Raw genomic sequence first — 25,481 nt, forward strand, 5'->3', positions numbered from 1 at the left:
AAGTGCTTAGTCCTGGAGAGTCACGAGTATACAGGTACATTATTATTAGAATACTGATTTCTGCTTCAATATGAACTATACAGTCTTTCCTCATGGCTTAAAAGAAGCTCAGACGCATGCTGTAAACATTGGAAGATGTGTAATTTTTGAATGATTTTAAGCATTTTTCACATTAAAAACCACAAATCCACAAGTAGGGATTTTTTTCAGTGGAATATACATAATTTGCCTATTTCTTTTGTGACCAGATTCCATCAAGCCAAATATTATAGTGACTGTCTTAAGTTTTGACTTTAAAGAATACACGGTGCAGTACAGTACAGTACAAGGGAACACAGGGTAGGTCTTCAACACATGAAGGATTTTAAAAATGCATTTTCAATAAACAAATCCCTCCCATGCTATGTAAATACACTCAGCTAAGATGACTTCTTACAGTCTTATGTGTGCATTATATGACCATAGTAATTTGTTCCCTTCAAAATGAATGCAAATGAGGAACAATGTCTCAGCAAATTTAAGACAAAAAGAGGGCTCGTCCGGGATTTGAACCCGGGACCTCTCGCACCCTAAGCGAGAATCATACCCCTAGACCAACGAGCCACCGCGATAACTTGAAAATGGCATTCCTTAACAAATATGTAGAGTTTCCATAAATTATTTTATTGATTTATATGTTACTATTATATATAATTCGATTCTCGTGTCATTTCTTTTCTTCTACAACCGATACGAGGACAAACCACATTTATATTATCTTTAAACACAAATATCATGGACGGCGAGATAGTTCACTTCGGTGCACTTACATTTTCGCTTCTGAGCCTCATGGAAAAAAATCTGTCAAAAGATTTTTTTTTTTTTTTTTTTACAATGTACCTCTATGGAGAGGAAGAGGATAAAGCTAAATTAGATATTTTCTAAAATCCTTCATTAACGTTAAAACATTATATTTTACAGTATATTTTACAGTTGATACTTCGTCCTACTCCTTTTCAACTATACACATTCAGACGCGCACTTTAAGATCGATTCTGTACATTTAAATGTTATTTTGTTTTTGTCTTATTTTGCTTTGTTTTGTTATATTTTATTTCTTTGCATGTTCGAAATAAATACAGTAATATTTGTTTTAAAATGTATCTACATGTAAGCTCACAAAAATTCGAAACCTTCGTAGGGAATTAATTTTTTTATTAATTCAAATTTTTTAATTTAATCACATTCAAGCGAGGGGAAGTGGAAATGTGTAAGTTGTTAGCAGAAATTGCTAACACATACTGAGCAGCAATGAAATATCTTTTGTCTTACCTTTGGCATATATCAAGTTAATAAATCTATGACATGACATTTCGGCAGCCTTTTTTATTTTTTAATTACTCATATATAAAATTTTTCCACTTCATTTCATTTTTTTTTTTTTTTTAATTGCTTACTGAATTTAAGCACCATAAAGCAAGGGATAGTGGTGAAAATGTGGAGGGTGCTGGCATAAATTGTCAACGTGTATGCCTGACGCAAAACAGGAAGTACTATGGCAAAGTCATCTTGTCGTTCGGCGCTCTTCGATGCTGTCAGTTCACCGGCCTGCCGACGTGGCGGGGCGGAAGAGGAGCCGCTGGCACCAAACACACGGGTGAGCTGCACTGTCACTTTCTTAAAAACAAAACTGTCTGACATTGAAAACTAGCTCTGCCTCAGCTAATCGAAGGATGCAAACAGCAGAAACAAAGTTTAACTCTACCCGCTTCAGTCATGAATGTGTTAGGCGTCAAAAAAAGACCCCAGTCCTGGGAATAATAGCCTAATTGTGACATGATGCGACTGGATATGGAACAGTGGTCTTTGTTTACTGTCTGTTAGAAAATGCTGTGCGTTGTCATCTTGCAGTGATGTGAGAAAATGATATTAAATGTTGCAGAGGAAGCTTAGACACCAGAGGAAAAGGTTTATATTAATGTTTGGGATCCACAACTCAGACTCTTTTAACCACAACAGTTTACATATGAAGTATAAGATTTGTAGTATTGTTTTTCTTTCTTTAAACTAGAACTTATGCCAAATTATTGTATGTTGTAAGTTGTTTTGCAGATTGTTGTGAAAGCATGAAAAGAGAGACGGCAGGTATGAATTCACCAAATGACCGATAGATGGCGATGTTAAACCATCAAGTGTGAACTATGTTGAATGTTATATCAAGTGTTTGGGCGAAGTTTTGATATTTGTGGGAATAATTATATTCAGTACACAAACCAAACTTACTCTGAAAAATGAAAATCACAGTCCCACGGTGTCTTTTTGCAGTTGTGTCATGCATGTGGATTTCTTTTATTATTACATCCTTACCAAATATTTTCTCTTCCAGATCACCATGTCCCTGGCTGCTCCCTCCAATGCAGACCCCAGCATCCCATCCACTCAACTCACCCATCCTGACCCCACTTCCCCACAAGATGTCCTGCCAGACTCCCTTTCAGACAGTCCTGACCTGCAACAGTCCACTGACGACACGGCCACAGAGGACACGGCCACAAAGGAGACCATCACCACAACTGATGCACCTGACGAACTGGAGCCCATCGCTGAAGGTCACATGGCTGAATGTGACCAACCGGTGAATCTGGAGCCAGAACCAGAAGCTGCAGAAGAAGATGCAGAGGTTTGTGGTCTTATTTTGTCGACTTTTGACTACTTTTTCATGTCATGCAACAACAAATAGGTCTGTATTTTTTAGGGTAATATCACTGTCAATAGGTTCTGATATCCTTATTGATTCTTTTTAATATTAATTTTATTACACGAGCATTTAAAATAAAGACTTTGCAGTTTCAGAAAAGACTGTTTAAAGGGGTCATATTTAGCTAAACCCACTTTTATTAGTCTTTGGTACATTTATTTGTGTATTTCGACTCTAATAGTTAAAAAAAATTGAATTTGAACCCTCCAGGAGCAGCAAAGCTATCTTTATATTCATTTTGGCAAAAATCGAGTGGATTTCTACAACCCGTTTTAATTCCATGCTTAATTTGTTGTATTTTATAATTAGTTATATCGTGACATTTGCACATATAAGGTCAAGACTTCCAATGAACATTTCTCCGAGTACAACATAATTGTTTATCAGCAGCAGCATTTGGAGTGAAAACTGAAAATATGTCCAAACTTCGAGCCGATTACCTAAAATGTTAAGTTGTCGGTTGAACAGGACAGAGCAGCACAGCCAACAACCTGGAGGGAGCGGGGTGTGGAGTGGCTCATTTGCATTTAAAGGGTCAGCGCTCAAAACAACCTTTCTGGTGTCATTACTCAGAAATAGGGTTGAAGATGGACCTGTGGAGTTGAATTAATGAAGAATTCAGACCCAAGCATAGCATTTACAGTTAATGTAGACCACAGGGAAATGTTGTAAAATGTAAGATTTCATTTAAATAAGCAAAATATCACTCCTTTAAAAGAAATATTTGGCATTTCTGTTCTGTGTATTAAGCTCATACATTCTGCAGGCTATTTTATTGGTGATAAATGAATATCAGTTAAATATGTCTATGCCTGTTGTATCAATAATGGAATTATTTCTATTGTTAGAAAATTAAGATGCAGCTTAGAAAACTATCACTTACTAGAAGTTTTACAGACCAGACAATTGCATCAAAACCCTAGAGGCTAGTACTAATTTTGTGTAGATAGGAGATACCAAAGTGTATTTTATTGCAGTAATGTAAAGTAAATTGCATGTTTGTTTGTCTGAGCAGAAGTCAATCCAGGAGAAAGATAAAGGCTGGGGAGGCTGGAGCTCCTGGGGAAAGTCTATTCTGAGCAGTGCCACCTCCACAGTGGGTATGTTGTCGCGTCTCCTTTCTGCTCTCCATCCAACGTGTCCTGTTTCATTTTCTCTTTCTTTGTCCCCCGTCTACATGCTCCCTGCTATCACTGTACATCTTTTTAATCTTTGTGTGTCTCTGGGTTCAGGTCACAGTCTGAGCTCAGTTAAGGTGAAAGCGGGGGAGGCTCTGCGACTCCACAGAACCTCAGTGGGAGAGGAAGCACGGGAAGATGAAGAGGGAGCAGAGAAGAAGGATGGAGGAGGAGAAAGTGGAGAGACTTCCCCCTCCAGCTCTGTGGAGTCTTCTACAGGCTCCTCAGCTTCGAGCAGGGGCGTCTTTTCCACGATCACTCATGCTGTGCAGAACACTGTGAGTACACACACACAGGAAAACGGTCCACTGATCATTATGTCGTAAAACCGCTGGAGTCACTGGAGACAATACAGCAATTTCCAATACAAACGCATTTGGTTCTGTACATTTCTACCTGGTTTTGTAGGTTATTCAAGACAAACTACAGCTATTAAATCTTGTAAAAGTAATTTTGCTAGTTTTGATGCTCTCCACATTGATTTTTTTTTTTTTTTTTTGGGGGGGGGGGTGTGTAGAGGACCAAACCTGCCATATTGAAAAATATATAAAGAAATATAAAATGGCTTGATAAATTATTCCATTCATGATCCAATATATAAAAAATGAAAAGACATTTTCTGTGATAATTTTCAGTTGTTCCATTGGCAGATTTTATTGCTTAATTCAAGCAAAAAAATCTGCCAGTGGAACAAGTGAAAATTATCTTGGTAAGATTTCGTGAAATAAGATTTTCAAGACCTATTGTCTAAAACTAAGTTCTTATATCTCACTGAAAAGTTACTCTTTAGGCGATTATGTCTGATTTTAAGTATGATGAGATATTTTGACTAGAAATGAGAAAAATACACTTGGTAAGATTTAGATTTTTTCCAGTGTAGAGGCTCCGCAGTGAACATAGAAACATCATCATCTTCTACGACATTGATTCACCAGTAAAAGCCATGGAGTTTCATAAATCACAGTGGATGGACACACTTGGTTTATGTTCAATTATTGATTTATTTGCTGAAAAAGTCACTTTTTCTTCAGTTTTCTCTGTTCTTTGGTATGATAAACCTCAACTTTAATCTGAGTTTTTAAAGAACATCTATGTGATCAGTACATTAAATATAGGAAAATACCTGATTTTCACTGATGAAAATGCAAAATACAGAGGATAATATAATAATTGGTGATAAATCAGTAAAGGTTAAATACAGAGAAAAATTCACTTGGGGACTGCCACAAAAGTAGCACTGGGTCTTTATTGGTTAAATAATTGCACCTCCTACTGAATGTGTTATTGTTTTGTTCAGATTTTTAAGAATGAGCTTCCATAGATTGTATAGTCCTTTTGGTAATCTTTCCTTCCTCTTTTCACTCTGTGTCGGTCTCTTTTAGGGAAAGTCCGTTATCAGTGGAGGTCTGGATGCCTTGGAGTTTATTGGAAAAAAGACCATGACTGTTCTTGCTGAGAGTGACCCGGGTTTCAAAAAAACCAAGACCCTGATGCAAAAAACAGCGTCACTGAGTCAGGCATGCAAAACCAATTTCATTCCATCGGATAAATAATGTAAACCTTGTCCTTTGTGTTTGTGCGTGGGTGGAATTATTCAGTGTGTTCCAGCATAAAACCCCGTTCTGTAATTTCTCTAAACTGACATCTGTCTCACTGAGGTTCTTTTGTCATTTGTCAGATGTTGAAGGAAGCCAAAGAGAAGGAGCGGGCACGTCTGAGCAACCAGCCAATCAGCGCTCCCACAGCTCACTACGGTATTCTGTTTGACGACTACCAGGGCTTGTCGCACCTCGAGGCCCTGGAGATCCTGTCCAATGAGAGTGAGGCCAAAGTAAGGCACAATCATGAGGAATACTGAACACTTTGCGGAAACCTCATCCTTAAAATTCAGTACATGTCACATTTCTGTCTCTGCTCTTAGGTCCAGGCGTTCCTCTCGACTCTGGCTGAAACAGAGCAGGAGGAGGTCAAGAAGGAGCTGATTTTCATAAAGGACATCTTCATCAGGCGGGAGGAGGAGGAGGGAGAGGAGGAGAGAGAAGGAGAAGGAGAAGGAGAACAGGCGAAGGATAATGGTGATCTAAGTTCCCAATTACACTGTTCTACCCCCTTATGTGAGTGAGCGACCAGACCTGCAGGAGGTAGAGGCGGCCCCTGAGCACTGACCCAGGATCAGTTCACCTTAATGTCCTTATCTCCCATTTTTCATGTGGAAGAGCTATGTGATTCTTTGGAATGACTTTCCTTTTTCCAAGTCAGGTCACATTTCTAATTAACAAACTTAAACCAGGTGAAGTCATGTTTTTGCTGACCTTCGGTGGTTTAACTATCTGACTCTGTATCTGTATCATTATCACAGTACAGACCAGAAAAGCAACTCTGCATTTATTTTTTTTAAGGATGAATCAGCAGATGTTTCAACTATTTGAAGCAGTCTTTCTGAGCATGATTCTCCTGTTGTGTCGAGAGTCTGTGAATGACAGTGATGTCTTGCTCATAAAATAAATATTTCCTGTTTTAACAAAAGCGCTGGAAAAAAAAAAAAAACCTCTTGAATTCTCCAGGAGCCAGTGTTTCAGTGGATTTTTTTCTCCTGATTGTCTGAGTGTCTCTTAAAGAAGTAGAAGATGTTCTACCAAAGTGAAGCTCTGTGTCGAGGGGATTCCTTGACATTTAAAGATTTGTATTTTATTATATCTTATGTCTTACATCAGCCACTTGCCATTTCTAATATTAAAGCTGAACCTAAACTCATCATATGTGACAGGTACCCTCAGGCGGTGTCAGAGCAGTGCAGAGTTCAAACAGTCTGCTGTCCCTTACATGGACAGGTGATCCTGTATGGTGTCTGATCCGGTTTTGGTTCTCAGGGGCCGCTGACACATTACACCACAGATCCACAACAAAATCAACAGTGTTTATCAGATCAAGATCTTCTCATTAGATCTGCATGAGTGCTGTAAATGTTCTATGATTTAGATGCATGAGTATGAATTAGATTGGCATGAAAACAAAAGCCGGCTGTGAAATAAATGACTGCTTATAGCTGTAGGCAAACAAAACTTGTTGTCACTGTGGCCTCAGCACAGGGGAAATTAAAGCATTAATGGCATGTGGTGAACAATCTGCTCTCATTTTATACATGTACAACTTCAGCATATGCCGTGTAAGCACGATTGTACTGACATGATGTGTGTGTTATGTGTTCTCTGTGTGTTTGTGTTTTTTTTACAGCTTCTGACGGTGCGGAGTTTGTAAGTGTTCTCACTGAGCTACTGTTTGAGCTTCATGTTGCTGCCACGCCTGACAAACTCAACAAGGTGACACATACACTGAGTTTTATTGAGTTGGTTGTTGTTTTAGACCTTCCTTTGCTCTTAACTTTCATTAATTAGAAAAGCAGATATAACCCCAACCTGCTATGATGCACATGTGCAGTTAGAAAACAGATAGAAGAAAAGGTTTCCAAACAGTCTGTCCATCTTTATCTCAGAAATGGACTGAAATGCAGAAAAATTTGTCAGAAATATTCACTTGGATAAAGAGTAAATCAAAAAGATTTTGGGTGCTGAAGCTCAAAGTCCCTGTCACCTCATATCTGTACATATAAATCATAAATGTGACACTGACTTTCACCTTGACTCGAGGGTAAATTGATTGATTTTAGTGGCCAGAGGTCAGGGATCAAGCTCAAGATTGATAATTAATTTATCAAGCTTCATAAACTGAAGCTAAAATCTGTTGCTAGTTGTAGGTTGCTAGTACAAATGTGCAAAAGGGGGGAAAAAACACCAGACAATGCACACCTCTCTCCTATTGGTGCAAATCAAAACACTGAATATAACTACAGGTGAACTTTGAGCCATTTCATGTTGTTATAGAAAAGCAAGTCCTTTTTTCCAAATTTCTGAGTTGAGACATGGTGGAAAACAGTAGAGTCATGTCCGAGTCTGATCAGTGATCGGTAATTACAGCTTTCAGTTATGTATTTAAGCCCCCCTACCTGCAGAGACATTTGTTAAACTTTTAATCATACAGTAGTAACCCGAAGTTAAAAAGTAAAATGAATAACATTAATGAATTACTTCATCCACATTAATCAAGATTATTTAGTTTTTCTCTTCTATGATTTTTTAGAATATGCTATAGTTATTAGGATACATTATTTACTCCAAATTAGTTGTTAGTTTTATAAACTGTTTCCTCTGTTGGATGCTGTGCTAATGTGGGAAAGGAGTCATTTAAAAAGTCACATATTCTAAGTATAAACGTTTCTTAATCCAGAGTCCTAACTCTACATTAATATCATTATGGATGGGATCTATGATGTCTACCCCTGTGGTGAATTATACCAACACTCTTGCATTATTCAGAACTGTGGTCGACATAAAGACAGAAATACACTCAGACACTCTCTCTCACTCACACACACACACACACACACACACACACACACACACACACACACCCTATGTTTCTTATACAGTCTTATTAGTAATATATAAAACTTATCACCCTTTGAAGTCATTCTGCATAATGAAATTCTAACATATAGGGCCCACATTAGCATATAATCATGTATATGCATCTAATTTGCACACATCAGGATGGTGATCTCTCAACATGCAGAGCTGATGGGTGGTAATTATGCATCTCTAGGCTCGGATGAGAGCCCATGATTGGGTGTGCGAGGTGGAACAGCCTGTCACTACGGAGACAGTTGGCAGGGAAACGCAGGACCCGCCAGGAGGAGAGGCCTCGTGTGGAGATGATGAAGAGAAAGACGGACAGGAGGAGCAGGTGGAGGAGAAGAGCGAGGAGGCAAAACAAGTAGAGGAGGAAAAGAAGGAGAAAGAGAACGACCCCAGATCTGTTGAGGTGAAGTCAACTCAACAGCAAGAGGGACTTTTTTTTTACATTTGTTATTCTGCTTCTCTTTCCTCCTGCTGTCACCATCTTTAATTTGATATAGTTATTTCATGTGTGTCTGTCTGTGTCTCTAGTCTGTCTACATGTCATCCATTGGCAGTCTGGCTGAAGTGACTGCTCGCAGTATCGAGCAGCTCCACAAGGTGGCAGAGCTCATTCTCCACGGCCAAGACCAAGAGAAGCCAGCCAGGGACCAGGCACACGTCCTCACCAGGTGTGTCTGCAAGTGGGATGAGCGCATCAGTGTTCGTCTGGTTCACTGGATGTAATCTTACAGAAAAATCAGTGAATCTCTCTGTCGTGTGGTGACAGGATTGACATTCTCCTTCCTCTCATCTGTGCATTATCGCTCTGAAAGTCCCCTTCTCTTTGTGGGCCAGTACGAGGGCATCTGTGTGGGTTCTGTCTGGGTACTCCAGCTTCCTCCCATCATCTAAAGACATATACTGTAGTAGGTTAACTGGTCAATCTAAATCACCGGTGGGTGTGAATGTGAGAGTGAATGGTTGTTTGTCTCTGTATGTCAGCCCTGTGACAAACTGGCAACATGTCCAGAATGTACCCCGCCCTTACCCATTATTTACCGAGATTGGCTCTAGCACTCCTGCGACCCTCTCAAGGATAAAGTAGATTACAAAATGCATGAATGAATGAAAGAACGTTAACCTCCAAGCTTCAACTATACAAATCTAACAAAGACAAGACAACCTTTGATGTGCCTTTCTTCCTTTTGTAAGGATTTAGTCATTTTAATACCACTACATGTTTCCTCATGCGCACATTCTTCCAGAACAGCTTCTCTCCTCCTTTTCTCCTGGCTGATTTTGCAAAGGCGCTGTCACAGCGACCCTGCAGAACCACACTGATACACAATCCAGATAAGTTTTACCCCTATTCCACAACAGTAATGGAGGGTGTCAGACCTACCTACATTGCTGGCCCAGTGAGATAAGTCTGGCTGTGTGAGACTACACTAATGTGAAATAAGTAAGATTTGCTAAACGTGCTTTTCTGTTGCAGGTTAACATGTGCCATGTGTAAGGAGGTGGACTGTTTGGCCAGGAAATTCTCTGATACACTGCTTCTTGTTGGGGTAGGTGTAGTTGTAAAGTGTAGATTTAAATAAGTAATCTTGGTATTATATGGTATTTTTGTTGTTTCTAACCAAGATTAGCAATTGTGTTTTAAGCCAGTGAGATGAATTCAGTATCCATATGCTGAAGTTACCTTTTCTAACATTTGTACCCGTTAATAAATACATCTTGACTTACATTGTTCTTTCAGCCCAATATCATACTTCTGCCTCACTGGCTTTACAATCAGTACAGTGTACTGCATCCTTTGTTCTTCAACACTCGGTTTGTGTAAGAAAACACCCACATTGTTTGTAGTAATGAAGGACAACAGTGTGATTCATCTGTGTGTCTTTAAAAGTGGATTGGACAATGGAGGCCTGTTCACACTAATTGGTAGACTGAATCTGTTGTTGTTTTTGGGCTTTTATTACCAGCTTTGTCGTGCTTCTACCAAACCTGTGATTCTAAAGAAACACAGTGGACATTCTGGCTATTATGAATAAACTTACTCTGTATTATTTCTGCTCCTTCTCATGTCTCTTTTCTTTTCTCTCTCTCACTGTTTAATTCAGAGCCAGAAGAAAGCAGAGGAGTTGAACCCACTGGTAGATAGTGTGCTGCTAGAGGTGAGACTGTTGCTTTTCTTCTTTTCCTTTTCAGAGAATTCTTATGGTTAAATTCACTGTTTGATCTATTATAAACATCATTCAGGACTCTTAATTGTGCACAAGCTGATGTGATAATTGATCATATTTCTTCTGTAAGTGTCACACTGAGACCAAAATGTATGATTAGTCAAAGAAAAGTCACGTTCAGAATTATTCTTGAGTTATAGTGGATTCCCTCTGTTAGACTTTGAGATTACAATGATTCACATAGAATTTGATTTTATTTATGGTGGTGTTTCCATTCTGTCAGCAGGGCTTTAACATAGACAGCGTTAATGGGACATTTAGGATTAGTTTCTGTTGGCGTAAGTAGGCTGTAACTACAGTTTACGTAAATAAAACAAAAGAACATCACCATTGTCTGTTAATACAGTTTGATACACACTGTATACATGTGAAGTGATGTGGGTGAACACAAAAGCTTTACATTTACATATGTTTTTGTTTATCGTATTTTGGCTAATAGGGCTGCCCTTGACTAATATTCTCTCTAGTTGAATTGGATGGTTCTTAGTAATGGCAATGGATTTCTTAAGGATTTAAACTACATTCAATTGTAGATAATGTGAGCGGTGATTTCATCTAAGGTTCTGCTCTTGGACTGAAGCTGGGCAATTAATAATCAATTAAGTCCATACTGGATATCAGTAATAATACTACTATTACTAGTAATGGTGATGATGTATGATTCTCTTTTCTACAGGGCTCCAACAGTACAAACTACATCCAGAATGCATTCCAGCTGCTGCTGCCCGTCCTGCAGATCTCCCACATTCAGAGTCAGCACTGCCACACCACAACAGAACCACAAACACAGACACAACACTAACACATACATACATTGTTGTGTTTCCATTCCATTAATTCCAGAGAGAGTTTACCTAATCTTAATCATAACTACAAGGTGCCTAAACCTAATCTTTGCCTAACTTTACTCCTCAAATGTAATGGTTTACGTGAATTCTATCCCAAAAGGGGAGTCCCCCCCAAGTAATTGTAAACGGATCGCCTTAATGTAAGAAATGCACACACACACACACACACACACACACACACACACACACACACACACACACACACACACACACACACCTGCTTGTCTTGATGTATCTATTATTGTACAGTAAAGTAAGAGAAAGCAATTATGTCAAACTAAGTGCTTATATCTATCTATAGAAAAGTGCCATAGCTGCAAACAAGATATACTCTTTTATTTAAATAGAATATATCAAAACAGACTCATTTTGCTTGACAGTGATATTACTGTCTCCAAAATCTGAACCAAAACTTACTGATTGTGTTGAAGGGCTGCTTCATTAATGTATCTTAAGTTGTCTTTGCACTCCTTATGGACTGAAAGAAAGACTTGGCACCAGGAAACACTAGTGAAATGTATGTTGTGCTGAATTCTGCTGTTTTAATCTTGATTAGATGAAATGCCAGTATTAGTAATTATACAAAATGATTTTTTTTTTTTTTTTTTTTTTTTTAAACTATATGAAGAAACACTACCTTATATTTTGCCTCTGTACATTTTGATTTGAGAGAAAAAGCTTTAAATTTTGTTGCTCTCTGACTGGGCTTATGTAAAGCGGAGATGTGGTTCACTAATATATTGTTGCTGCTACACATAAAAACATTTGTGGGATGTGGGACTCTTGTTTGAAGATCCTGAAGAGGACAGTATCTGGAAGTGTAGGGATTTTTCATCTGGTCTTAATGAATACTGACTCTGAACTCATTTGCTAGGATCTAGATTTAAACCCCCCCCCCCCCCCCCCCCCCCCAAGGTTGATGTCTCAGTTATTTTCCACATTCTCATTTTTCATGTCTTCTTGGACTTTTTTTGAGCACCTGTGGATTTCAGACTGTCCTCCGATGCTCACAGTGCCACTTCATTTTAACTATCCCTTATTAAATTGGCTCTTAGCCTCTAGGCTTATATTTATATCTTGGAAAGATACTCTCTTCCCCTTCTTTACTTCTTCTTCTGCTTCTTCTCCTTTACACTGGCATAGGCAGGAAAGCTATTAAGCAAATAAAATATTAGTCAAGCCTGTCATAATGTTTTGCCTCCCCTCAGCCAGATGGGATGAGGCCGTTCATCAACCATGCTTCTGCCTTGGAATATAAAATGATTTATAATGTGGGCTGGAAATGTTTTGCAGCCATTTCATTCATTTAACTTTGGATATGTTAATAATGCATTCAGACCGTCCTCTAGTACAATGCCCCAAGACTGAGTTATTAAAAATAAACAAGCTTAACCATCCTCGTGTGTCTCACATCATTTTATTTTCACACATCAAAGTGGCCTGTAGGCTGAGCAGTCATCTTTATTTTATGTCAGTATAGAATAAGTCCATCTGTATCCTCACCAGGTCTGCTCTTCTATGTCGGAGGAGGAGGAGCAGGAGGCAGGACAGCGATGATGCAGATTAGCTAAAAGGAGGATCACAGAATGAACTGAAACACATCAGGGTCTTCATTTTCAGCTTCAGTTATACATGGTAACAGGATCAGTGTATTGATTCAGGCCCTACACTATGCTGATTACCATATGAACACTGAATATTGAGTATAAATTAAATTGTAGACCAGTAGACTGTATCATATGAAACTGATAGAAAAATTGCAATTATGTTTGTGCTAACAAAATCAAACATAACCCACACATGCTGGCTATTTTAGTTATATATATATATATATATATATATATATATATATATATATATATATATATATATATATATATATATAAAACCAAAACTGTCTGTATGAACTATTGTTAACTAAAAACCCTTGTTGTACAGAGAGTATATAAAAATACTGAGTAAATTACCGTTATGGCAATAATCAGTGTTTTCCTCCAGCAACGTCTCAGTGTCACCTGAAAAATACAGATGATGACTGTTAACTCAGACAAGGGGTCTGATGTAGTTTTCAAAATATTTTATACTTGTGTGTTTTTCTACCTGGAGGGTCAACTTCTTCAATGGCTGACAGCACTGTCCGTTTGGAGAAAAAAGTTGTAAATGACTTGGAAGAAATTATTTAAATAATTTTTTCTTGAAGTGGGTTTATGTAAATGGAAACTAACCTGACCAGGGTCGAGCCCCACAGGTGACAGGGTTTATCAGCACTGAAGAAAAAAAAAAGTTTTTATCAACTTGAATCATGTCACATACATCTGTTACAATAGCCACTGGAAATCATGGCTATTCACTCAAAATGATTTGTTTCAATTAGCAAGATGACATTTTGCACTAGTGTTACTCAACCAGAATTGCATGAGATGTGATAATTCAATCCTCACTGACGTCTGAACAATTGCACACATGGATCAGTAACATTCTGACCACAGACAGGAGATGTGGTAATAACATTATTACATTCAAATGGTCCCTTTCACTGGGTTGGATTTATTAGGTAACAGGTGAACATTTAGTCCTCAAAGCTGATGTGTTGGAAGCACCAAAATGAGCAACATAAGGAACTGAGTGACTTTGGCCAGGTCCATATTGTAACAGTGATGACTGGGTCAGAGTATCTCCACAAATGCAGCTCTTGTTGGCTGTTCCTGGTCTGCAGTGGTTAGTACCGAATACAAATGGACTAAGGAAGGACATCCCAATCTCAAGACAATTTATTATCTGTGGGAGGTGATGGATAAATAAATATGATCAATGAAGGTCCACCTCTCTACTTCCAAGACTTCAGGAATCTGCTGCTGACGTCTTGGTCCAGACAGCACAGCACACCTTCAGAGGTCTAGTGAAGTCTAGGCCTTGAGTCAGAGCTGTTTTTGTGGAAAAAAAGTTGAACCTACACAATATTAGACAGGTGGTGATAATGTTCTGCTCCCACAGATGCTCGTTTGGTTGAGATGTAGTTGTTCTTTAGATACTTTTGGTAGGTATTAACCACTTTACAATGGGAATGAACAACAAGATCTGGAGATGCTCTAACAGAGTGATTTGACCATCACAATTTCCCCATTATCAGCAGTCTTACAGTAATAGGTTTTTTGGCATGAATAATCCTTAACAAAATGTGCTGGATGTTGAACAAAACCCTCTTTTTCTTGAAGATAAATTTACAAAACCATCAAACTTATAAACGGTGAAATTAATGTTCCTGTTTTAGTCAAAGAGGCGTTATACTGATAGAACTGATAGAATGATAGCTTGACTAAATCCAGTTGAGTGAATAAATCTTTTCTTCGCAGTAAGTTTATAAGTTTACACCAAGGATGTCAAACTCATTTTCTTTAAGGGGCCACATTCAGCCCAATTTAACCTCAAGCAGCTGGACTAGTAAAATAATAGCATAATAGCAAATTTTATAATTTTTTTTTTTTTTTGCACTAAAACAAAGAAAAAATTTTGGAGTTGTCATTATTTATAGACATAATGTAAAATTATTTTATTCACATTAAACCAGAAGAAAATTTGGAGGCATTATTTATAGGTTATTATGCTATTTTTTTTTTTTTTACTTGAGATAATTTTGGTCTGTATGTGGCCCCTGAACCACAACAAGTGACTGTTAATATCTTCACTGTAATTTTGGCATTTTGCAAATTCATCTCACAGGCCAGATTGGAACCTTTGGCAGGCCAGTTTTGGCCCACAGGCCGCATGTTGGACACCCCTGGTTTACACATTGAATAATTTACAATTTACCTTTAGGGGTTGTGGTCTCAGAGCCCTTCTCTCCATCTATTTTTAACAGAATAAAACAGCAATACATCAGACATCCTCATTATCTCAAATGTCAGTAATTCATAAATTTAGGAAAGATGAGCAAACAGAAAAACAGCCAAAACATGGACACAGGTTGAAACCCAGGTTATTTTTCTAGACAGTTTCATTGAAATACGATGCAAAGAGGGTTCAGTCATAAGAATTTTAGATCAGTACAATTCTACACACTGATGTTGTTACTGGGGATTATATTTTGACCACAGGAATTGAAAACAAAATGGGAAAATAATCGAGAATATCAACGTCATAAACCACAAATCACAGACAGTTTTACATTACCATTTAACTGCTGTCTAGCGAGGTTGTAACGAACAGGGTGAATCTTTGGCTTTCCTGACAAAGAAAAGAGACCTTGTCAGATATCGTTAAAGGAATAATCAGAGTGTACATACAGCATGTGCATGTATTGTACAAGTGTGTGCATCCTGTGTATGTGTGCATCTTACTGCAGGGACATTTCCTGTGGTAGATTTGTCCAAACACAGTTGCAGCTATGGTCAGAAACACCACACACACCAGAACCAACCAAAGCACTCTGAATGTACACCTCCACTCATCTGTAGGTTAGAAAGAGATTACGATACTAACAGATTTTATAACCCAAAACAAATCAATGTCTTTAACCCATAAACACCCAGTGCTACTTTTGTTGCAGCCCTGTTTAACTGTTTAACCTTTCCTTTAACCTAACTGATTTATCGCTATTTATCACGATATTATACAATTTACAATTATACTATTTTGCATTTTTCAGTGAAAATCTGGTATTTTCCTTTATTTAATTTTCTGATCATGTATTTGTTCATCAATTCATCAGAATAAAGTTGAGGGTTATAGAAAAAGCTACTTTTTCCGCAAAGGTATCAATAACTGAATGTAAAAACAAGCGTCTACAGCCACCGTTTATCAAACACATGGGTTTTACTTCGTAAATCAAAGTTGCAAAAGATGACAATGTTTCCACGTTCATGTCCAAATGGGTCATGTGTGATGACAATGAAAAGCTGAGAAACTGCATTTTACCTCTATTATTTACACATATTGATAGGATTTGGGGTTGAACAGGTATTAAACAGGTATTAAACCTTTTAGATCAGATGATGCTTCTGGTTGCCAGCACCTGTTTGGGTCTTTGAGGGTTAAAGAGAGAGTTAAGTCTTTAATTTATTTTCCTTTGCTAATGTGTGGCATGTGTAATAATAATAATAATCAGTTGTGTGAAAAGTATTGATTTGTTTTTATTCATTCTAATAATGAATGAGTCTAAAATGTTTTGTTTACCATGAGGCGTGACATGAATTCTGAAAGGCAGCCGGGCTCACTGTTAATTATTTAGCAGGAAGATTAGTCCAGATGCAATTAGCCGCTAAACAGGAAAAACGAACCCATTTGGAAATCCAAATGAGAAAAAGTGGAAAAAGAGGCAGAGGTGTTGAAGAAAACAAAGAAAATACTACGGAAGGGTGGTGGTGGTGGGGTTACGGAAAATGTGAGATGGATCTCCAGCTTTGAGCGTAGTACTGGAAAATATGCTTTAAACATGGAGGAGTGCTGGAGAGCCAAACAGAAAGACAGAAGACCAAAATCAATACAACTTTAGAGATACAATGTATTAAGATGTACTGTAAGCCTTGGAAAGTCTGATAGATAATACAGAACAGAGCGAGAAAGACAAGTGGAGTCATGAAGCTTAAAAGGAAAAGAAGACATTGTTTCTATTGAAAAAAAATACTGAGGTGGTTACTGAGGTAGAGCAGAGGATTGAATGAAATTGATTGAGTTTCAACTCAAATGAAAATGGATTGAACTATCTCCTAGTGTTTTATTGTCTCCTCTCCTCTCCTCTCCTCTCCTCTCCTCTCCTCTCCTCTCCTCTCCTCTCCTCTCCTCTCCTCTCCTCTCCTCTCCTCTCCTCTCCTCTCCTCTCCTCTCCTCTCCTCTCCTCTCCTCTCCTCTCCTCCTCTCCTCCCCACACTGACCACACTCACAGTAAACAGCACCATCTTTCTCTCATCTTGACACCGACCTTTCGGAGTGCGTTTCCATGGCAGCTTTTCCTTTGCTGTTACAGTCAAAACTGTTTGATTGGCGAGCCAAAGGAGGCAGCAGTTGTGATTGGCTGACTGCGCAGTGGGCAGCAAAGGAGGGCAATAGAAGAAAGCATCCTTGTGCCCTTCATCATCTTCCTGCTCTTCCTCTTCCTCAGGTGGGTGGAGGTGCAGGGAGCTGTGATTATAGCGGCCATATAAGGTGAGATTCATTGACTCTGCATCTCTGAACTGAAGATCCACAGACACCTCAAGGTTCATATGTTGAGCTGTGGATAAATGGTTTAATGATGGATGAATTAACAGAAAATAAATGGGTTTATTTATGTTCTTCCACAAAAACACAAAAACTTGATACCTGATGATGAGCTGTTTTTATTTACTTCTTTCATGTTCATGTCTGTTTCGCAAATAAAGCAGCTCACTTCTGGATCATTCCTGCCTTTCCAGGATTGTGACACCAACCCTGTCATGTTGCCGTGATTCCCTTTTGTGCAGACCTGCTGCCATTCTTTACTCCCTGAAGTCTCCAAAGGGTCACATTTATTTTTCCTCCAGTCTTCCCCAGAGTTCAGATGCTCCCCTTTCTTCGCCTGCTCTTCTCGCTCACAGGCTCGGTATGGAAGACAGTGGAAGTTAACCTTTGATACTGAAACAAACAGAAAATTCGCAGCGATTTCTCAGCAGGTGCAGATGGAAGGTTAAAAAAAAAAACCTGAAGATGCTCTCAAGAGATCAGAGCAACATCCCAAAATGGAAGCTGTTGCCTCTAGTTGATATCATCTACATAAAGTGAAACAGCATGAGACTGACAGAGAGGAAAACATATAACCACTGAAGGCAAGCACATGCACAAGTATCAAGGCTAAAGCACATTCCTCTCAAAAAACAGAACAAGCTTTTCAAAGCAACACAAAATGGAAACACTTTCAAAGATGCTGCCAGTCATGTGTATAGAGTTATTCGAGAGAATTTTTTAGCTCAGAGAGTTAGAATAAAGAAACAGGTTGATTGAGAGTGAGTCTATGTGAAGAGGAAGAAACAGGACAAAACGGCTCAACAAAATCAAGTTTACAGCTTTTAAAGATCTGTTTTAAAAGACAAGGTAAATTAAAAAAATGGAGCCAAAGCAATCATTTCTTGGCTCTTGAGGCCTGTACTGATAGTGAAACATGTGCACATAGACACATGGTAGATAAAGCTCCATTTGAAGCAGACCCACCTCGATGTAAGCTGAAGAATTCTGGAAGGCAGATGATAAAGGCGAGGATCACAAACATGACAAGTTTGGTCAGTGCTGCTCTTGTCATGGTTGCAACACACTGTAGATTCGCACCAACGCATCCACACTCTCCTTCACGCCAGCTTAGGCATGACTTGTAACTCGTGGTATCAGCTTCCTTCTTCAGTTTTACACAAAGACATGGGTTCAAACAGGCGTACACAAGCCCTCTGCCCACAGCTTTCAAAGCTCTCACAAATTACAGAAAATGACACAGAGGCAAGTAACTATGCAACATGACACGTGTACACAATAGGCAACAGCTTAACATTTGACTTCCTATTACACTTCCTGTCATTTTCTCAGAAAGTGTGAGAAATGGAAGCGTGTAAAAACTCAAGAGCGCTTCTATCCACAGAATGTAAGTAGATATGTTATGCGTCTTCTTGGGTGTGGGTTTGTAAAAATGGCTGTGGGTAAAATGAATGATGTGACTATGGGGCAAGTTTTGTATACTGTTTGGTCTAAAAAGAGAGAAATATGGTTTTAATCTGTGTGAAACAATGAGTACTGCTTTGTGGGTTCACTATAAGCCTTAACTAACTTATCAAGTTATAGTTTATGTTGATTTCTGTCATATAATATATGTATTGAAGACTGAGGGATGTTATTAAATATACATTAAGTGTATTTTATTATCAAATGGAACTTTTCACTATATTGATGTGTGATTGCAGTAAATTATTTCCAGTAAAAACCATGCTATATGGAGTACGGTGTTCAATAATAGCAAAGAACTGTTTTTAAAGGACATTATAATGATAAAGTACAACCTACTTTTGACCTTTTGGATCTTAAATGTCAACATTTTTTACATTTATATATTTGTATGTAATTCTCTGACATTTAAGTGTAGGAATTCTTTAGCAAATGTTAGTTTTGTGAAGTCGTAGCAAAGTTGACCTTTGGCCAAGAATTTCTGATCAGTTCAACCTTGAGTAGAAGCAACAAAACACACTGGCAGTAACTCAAAACTAAAATGGGTGGCATGATGGTGCAGCCGCTTTTCACAGCAAGGCCTTGGGTTTGGTCCCAGAGCCGGCATGTTCACTCCATGGGTTCTTTCCAGGCGCTCCTCTTCCCTCCCACCATTCAAAAACATACATCTTAGTAGGTTATTTGGTCCTTCTAACTTGCAGCTGTGTTCCTCTCTAGATGCTAGCCTTGTGATGGCAACATGTCCAGGGTATCCTTTTCCTTAAACCCACTGGTTGCTGGGACAGACTCCAACTTCCCTGCTACCCTCTTGAGGATAAAGTGGTTTGGAAAATGAATGAATGAAAGCTAATATTTAATTCCATTTCAACATCCTCACACAGCATCAGAGCTACAGTACTTCTCTGCTATGCTGCACTGGAAACCAGAGCTACAAGAGGACAGCTTATTCCCCCCAACCTGCACAAAATCAGAAAGTTGTATTTTATTTTTGAGACACCACTGCAACACATACCTGGTGAATTATGGAAAATTTGGAAGAAAATACATGGATGGATTTCCAGTTATAACCCCAGAAACACACTGATGACACGTTACATCCTCACTACAACCCATCACATTATGTACCATGGGGGTTGAGAAACAGAACTGTTTCATGTTTTTCCTCTAGAATGTTTTCCTACATGAGTTTCTACTGTCAAGTAATTGATATGAAATGAAAGCTAACTGTTACATGGCAGTGTGAGTGCATTTCCACAAAGCATTAACAGAATATTTGTGCCACATTTGAAAAACTTTTCTCAAGGCATTCCTAATTTATTGGAAGGTAAAGACAGACAAAACATAATGGTTTCATAAAATGATTTTTAAATGGGGAAAACAGCATACATACTCACTGTTTCAGTTGCTGAAGGAAAAACCAAGGAGAGAAACTCGATACAATCTAACCCTCCTATAGCCTGATCTCAGAGCTGCTGACACTTCTTGAATTAGCATTTCTACACAGTAGAAGCCACAGACTGTCTACAATAGAAGCTGAAAGAGGTTTGTGTTACTGCTAGAGAGGTCATTTTTTTTATTCTACACTATTCTAAAAAATATGATTTTTTCCTTTGTACCACTGGACTTGATCTCTGTTGGGAGTTTAGTGTAGCTCAGATTTTATGGTTGGATGCCTGAGAACCACTTATCTTGGCAGGACTGGGGTGGGGGCAGACACACAAACACACACAGAGAGTCAGACAAACACACCAAAACACACTGATGAGCATGGCTTGCAGGTGGAACCTTATCTCCACTCCACAGCGGCTTGCCTCTCTCAGGGCTCAGTCGGCAGCTTATAGAACGGAATGGAAGCTGCCAAAAAAAAAAAAAAAAAAGACAAAAAAAATTCTATCCTTCTATGTCCAATCAAAGCTACTTGACACATTCCCAGATATTTCAAGTGCATGGCTAAAATGCATTTACAGCAGAGTGAATGAATGTTAGCAGAATGCAGAATATAAAACACATATTTGTCTGTGCCTGGGCATATATCAGCAAGTGTCAATGCTGTTGAGTTGTCCTTCAGAAAGGAAAAATATACCCTCCAGTCCTTCCTGCAATTAGGGGTATTAATAAATAACTCTGTGATAATTTATAATTTTTGAGTTTTCATTATGGTGTATCACACAAAAATGAGAACTCTAATGATTTACTTAATGAGTCATTTACTGTACATCACTGTGTTTCTACAATAGATTTCAGTGGACTGTTCTCCTTTTTTCTGTTTTATGGATGTTACTGAGGTGCACTACTGTCACCAGCTATATCCTCCTGAGATCCAAGAAAGTAAAAGTTTTGGCTTTTTTTTACATTAAATAAGTGCCTTGATTGGAAACAGTATGATGCCACAGATTTAAATTTTTAATATATATATATTCTTTGCAGTGGACTTTTTTTTTTTTTAGTAAAGCTGTGAAACTCTTGTCCCCTGCAGAGGACAAAAATGCATTGCTGGGTCTCAGGAATATATGAGTTAGAACCAGCAATGATATCCCAGAACAGACAAAACAAACACTGGCTCAAACAAGAGACAGTTTCCCCATCCAAAGCTTGAGTTTTTGACCATTAATAGCCCTATAGGAGCTATGTATTTATTCTGCTTTTGTCATCAAGGGGTAAGTTCCATTTCTCCTTCATGAAGCCAGTGCAGAAGTGTTATAAAAATGTAATCCACAAAGCCCTGACTCCCATACACTTACACTGAACAAAAAATACTGCAACATTTAGACTGTTAATAAGAGCTCAGGTCAGATAGAAGGCTCTGATTTCTGCAGTGTTGGGCTTTCACTGACAGGTCTGCATGACAGCTCATTCGCCTACCAAGTGTCTCTTTATAAGGTATTGTGTTTTCATAAAATGATTTTTTTTTTTTGTCTTGACAGGCAGCTCCACTGTCATTGTGGTTAATAGGCTCCATTTATAAAACAGTGGAATTACTTTGTTATGCAATGCAAAATGAAATTCCTCATTTTACTGTCAGTGGGTTAGCACTTAGCATTAGCTCACCTCTATAGCCCTTTTATCCAAATATGGTCACTTCCGGCTCCAGAAAAAACAACATAGCAGTGACCAAATCACAAACTACAGGAGTTCAGACACCAGTGGATGATGTTCTGGTTCCTTTGTCCACTGATTGTAAATGGTCTCTGTCCTATTGGACTGTATCAGGACCACAGGTATACAACAGAACTAGCATTAGAGCTGGGGAATCTATTAAAATGTATTTTATTAATAGAGGGTTCCTTTTCTGGAAACCACGAAAAATGCATACATTGCAGAAATCCAGGTTATTCCTCTAGAGTCCCTTCATAGTCAATATAAACTGTTTGATTCTTGTAATATATTAATTGTGAATGTGTTTCTTCAATCACATAGAGTATGTAGTTTTAACAAAGAGAGAGTATTTTTGAATCAACTGTATCTGAACCTTGTACATTGCCAGTACACAGATTTCTATGCTGTGTCTCTGGTTAATTTTACCTTGAAAATCTCTATACTCACTCATACCTACTGTGGAGCCTTTCATTTGCTCCACCACGGTGGTAACAGTGCACAACACTAGGTATTGTCACATCTGAAATGGAGTTAGCATCAACAAATGACCAACTGCCAGCACTACACAAACAACACAGGACACATACAAATCTTCTACTACTACTGTCTTCATCTTCATTGCATTTGGACATCTTGTGGTAGAAACTGACGGTATTAGACCACAGTCCACTAAGACAATACCTTATTTTAATCAGTGCTGAATGTCAGTAGGTGTAATGGGAGCTTTGTAAAACAGAGAACAAAATGCAGTTTAACCTGCATCTATATTTAAAGCTTAGTTCATTATCTCACAGCTGCATGATTCCCATCATGCAATATCTGTGGATTAGGAGACTACCAAGGGAATGAAACGCTTGATCAAAATCATTTTTTATCAACTTAAGTGGAACTGAATATTTAACATTTTGCAGGGGACCAGCAGGAATCTCCCCCAGGATCCTCCAGCTGCCTTGAAACCTGGTCTGAAAACCGCAGGTATGGTCTGCTCTTCTCCACTGATGTGTGTGTGATTAGTAAACTGCTGGGAATCTGCTGCGGTTCACTTTCAACCTGACAGCTTGCTAGAAATCTAATAAATCTAAAGTAGAGTTGATTGGGTGGAAGCATCAGAATCCAGCTCAAGGTGTCCAGTGAAGAAGGAAATTAATGTATTTAAATGCTCTTTTACCCCTGTTTTATGGATCTTCTTCCTGCTGCGATATCTAGATGGGAGGATATCAGTTCAGTTGCCACGGCTGGTGTGTGTTTGTTCATACCAGCCAACATATTATGCCAGTAAATTTAACCTTGATGATGACCACAGGAAAGACTTTTGTGACACCCTGATCTTTCACATGTCACCACCACCACCACCACCGTCATTAAATAGTGTCTGATACTAATACTCTGCTCCTAAACAAAGTGCTGTAAAAACTAATGACTGGATTTTTATTGCTGTAATTAAAAAGACATTCTGTGAAATACACTATCACTCTGATAGTTTTCCTCTGCTCTCAGGCTTTATGCTAAGATAAGCAAACTGCCTCCTGGCTGCACCTACAGATTTAAGTGACAGATACTTTATAAGAGCAGTATAGATCATGAGAAAGTTTTATTGGGCAAAATGTCCACAAGAAATATTAAAATCAGCAGCAGATTGATATGAAATCGCTGGAGCATCTTCATTCTCCCAAGGCTGATCTTTTGATTTTAATGATCGTGGCCTTTACTGTGGTGCAGCTCTGCAAACGAGGCATACAAAAATATCATTATGTTGAATGTTTTTCCTGAAAGTTTTATTGCTATAATGAGCTCAGCCTGCTGGGACTATTGGGCGAACTTTTGAAGTTTACTGTAACTTTGTTTATTGCAAATATCCATGTTGAAGTCTGAACACCTTTGGACTCTTTTAATCATCTGAATCAATCTAAAAAGTCATTTGTTCAGTATGTCTGAAAGCACCGTCTGAAGCATCTGTCACACACTGCTAAATGTACACATCTATCACTTTTAACGCAGCAGCGAGAATCTAATGATGAACACAACAGTGCGGTACAAATGCTGACTGTAACTGACTGAGGAAGTGTAGTCATGAGTAACAGTGTGAGAAACAGGGTGTCTTTATCAGCACTTAACTTTTCTTCAAGACCCAATAATTTGCTGAAGATGATGAACATTAACTGTACATCTCGTCAGACAGTTTGACAGTCTGCGGTGTCACCTCAGCGAGAAATCACCTGAGAGATGCTGTATGTTGGCTATTTTAGGAACCTCTGCATCACTGCAGAATCTAATGCAGGGAGGGTGGAGATTGAAGGTAACAGCATGATGAGATTAGGGATTTAGGTAGCAGAGAGGATATTTAAAAGCAGGTGGGAAGCAGCAGGTTATAGTTGTATTTCAGGCATTAGAAGGTGTATATTTAATCTTTCCCTCCTTGTGATGCTTAAACTTAAAACCTTGGATCTGTTTTTGACTCAATGATGAAACCAAATAGATTAAACTGTCAAGAATTTGAAGTTACCTTTCATCAGCTGCATTTATTTGTAACTCTTCTTTGAGAAATGGACTAAGAAAAGTGTTTTTGGGTAAATGAAACTCAAGAACAAGGAAACCTCTGGTCATCCTGTTTGGTTTATATACTGATCATTCCTTCATTGATGACAAGATGTACTACAGAACAAATTTGCTGAGGAATCTTGACATGACATATGATGTTCATTTGTTTTCAGTCAACTTAAGCTCAGGATCATTATTGTACTCATTTCTTATTGCATGAGCTCACCCTATCAACCACTGTGGTGTAACTATCCTCACTCTGCATTTATAAAACTCACTTCACATCTATACTGTTACTTTGCTATACTTTGCTGCAGCTGCTGCTAACACACAATACAGTTTCATTAGACCTGCCTCCTTTCCCAGAATACATCTGTACATATGCTCAAAGTCTCCTCCACAAAAGAGAAGATGCTCATTACTCTAAACTGTGCTCTGTTTTGCATTTGTAGCATAATAAAGCCACTGTTATATACAGAAAACACTGTGGATATGAAATATCAGAAATGGATCTTAAATTATTCAAACAGTTACATCATTTTGAGCCATGTCTTTGGTCTATTTAAGCAGCAAAAGTGCAAGTTCGACTGTCAAATATAATTACAAAATATGGAGATGATCTGCTACTTTTTGAAACAAACAGGTAAATAACCTTCAGTAGTACACAGAGAGCCAAAGTCCTGTCCTTTCCGGCTCTGGGACCATATGGGACTTAATTCTGTGAA

At 38.4% G+C, this 25,481-nt stretch overlaps 2 protein-coding genes and 1 non-coding gene across 4 annotated transcripts; 1 reads left to right on the top strand and 2 right to left on the bottom strand.

The window, feature by feature from the left end:
* Positions 1-531: 531 nt before the first annotated feature.
* Positions 532-603, bottom strand: trnap-agg (transfer RNA proline (anticodon AGG)). Its single transcript has one exon. It is a non-coding gene; the product is annotated as a tRNA-Pro (tRNA).
* Positions 604-1,565: 962 nt separating this feature from the next.
* On the top strand, positions 1,566-12,860 carry fam114a1 (family with sequence similarity 114 member A1). 2 transcript variants are annotated; one of them, XM_030138030.1, is made up of 13 exons: positions 1,566-1,636; positions 2,366-2,659; positions 3,753-3,837; positions 3,970-4,193; positions 5,298-5,432; positions 5,594-5,746; positions 5,837-6,029; positions 7,150-7,235; positions 8,575-8,793; positions 8,919-9,058; positions 9,865-9,937; positions 10,493-10,546; positions 11,292-12,860. In XM_030138030.1, the coding sequence occupies exons 2-13, from the start codon at positions 2,372-2,374 to the stop codon at positions 11,415-11,417; spliced, it is 1,776 nt and encodes a 591-aa protein (XP_029993890.1). In that variant the 5' UTR covers positions 1,566-1,636; positions 2,366-2,371; the 3' UTR covers positions 11,418-12,860. The 2 variants fall into 2 exon arrangements, with proteins under 2 accessions (XP_029993890.1, XP_029993901.1); XM_030138041.1 differs by having other exon boundaries at positions 5,837-5,990.
* A 13-nt stretch (positions 12,861-12,873) lies between these two features.
* Positions 12,874-18,933, bottom strand: LOC115422062 (uncharacterized). The gene is made up of 10 exons (XM_030138116.1): positions 18,625-18,933; positions 17,761-18,051; positions 17,381-17,671; positions 15,801-15,911; positions 15,634-15,687; positions 15,274-15,309; positions 13,689-13,730; positions 13,564-13,596; positions 13,431-13,478; positions 12,874-13,030 (listed from the first exon to the last, which is right to left on the bottom strand). Exons 1-10 carry the CDS (start codon positions 18,710-18,712, stop codon positions 12,963-12,965), a joined length of 1,062 nt encoding a protein of 353 aa, XP_029993976.1. The 5' UTR covers positions 18,713-18,933; the 3' UTR covers positions 12,874-12,962.
* Between the last annotated feature and the right edge of the window lie 6,548 nt (positions 18,934-25,481).

Source organism: Sphaeramia orbicularis, chromosome 1 (assembly GCF_902148855.1).
Source record: "Sphaeramia orbicularis chromosome 1, fSphaOr1.1, whole genome shotgun sequence".
In the NCBI taxonomy this organism is placed as follows: Eukaryota; Metazoa; Chordata; class Actinopteri; order Kurtiformes; family Apogonidae; genus Sphaeramia; species Sphaeramia orbicularis.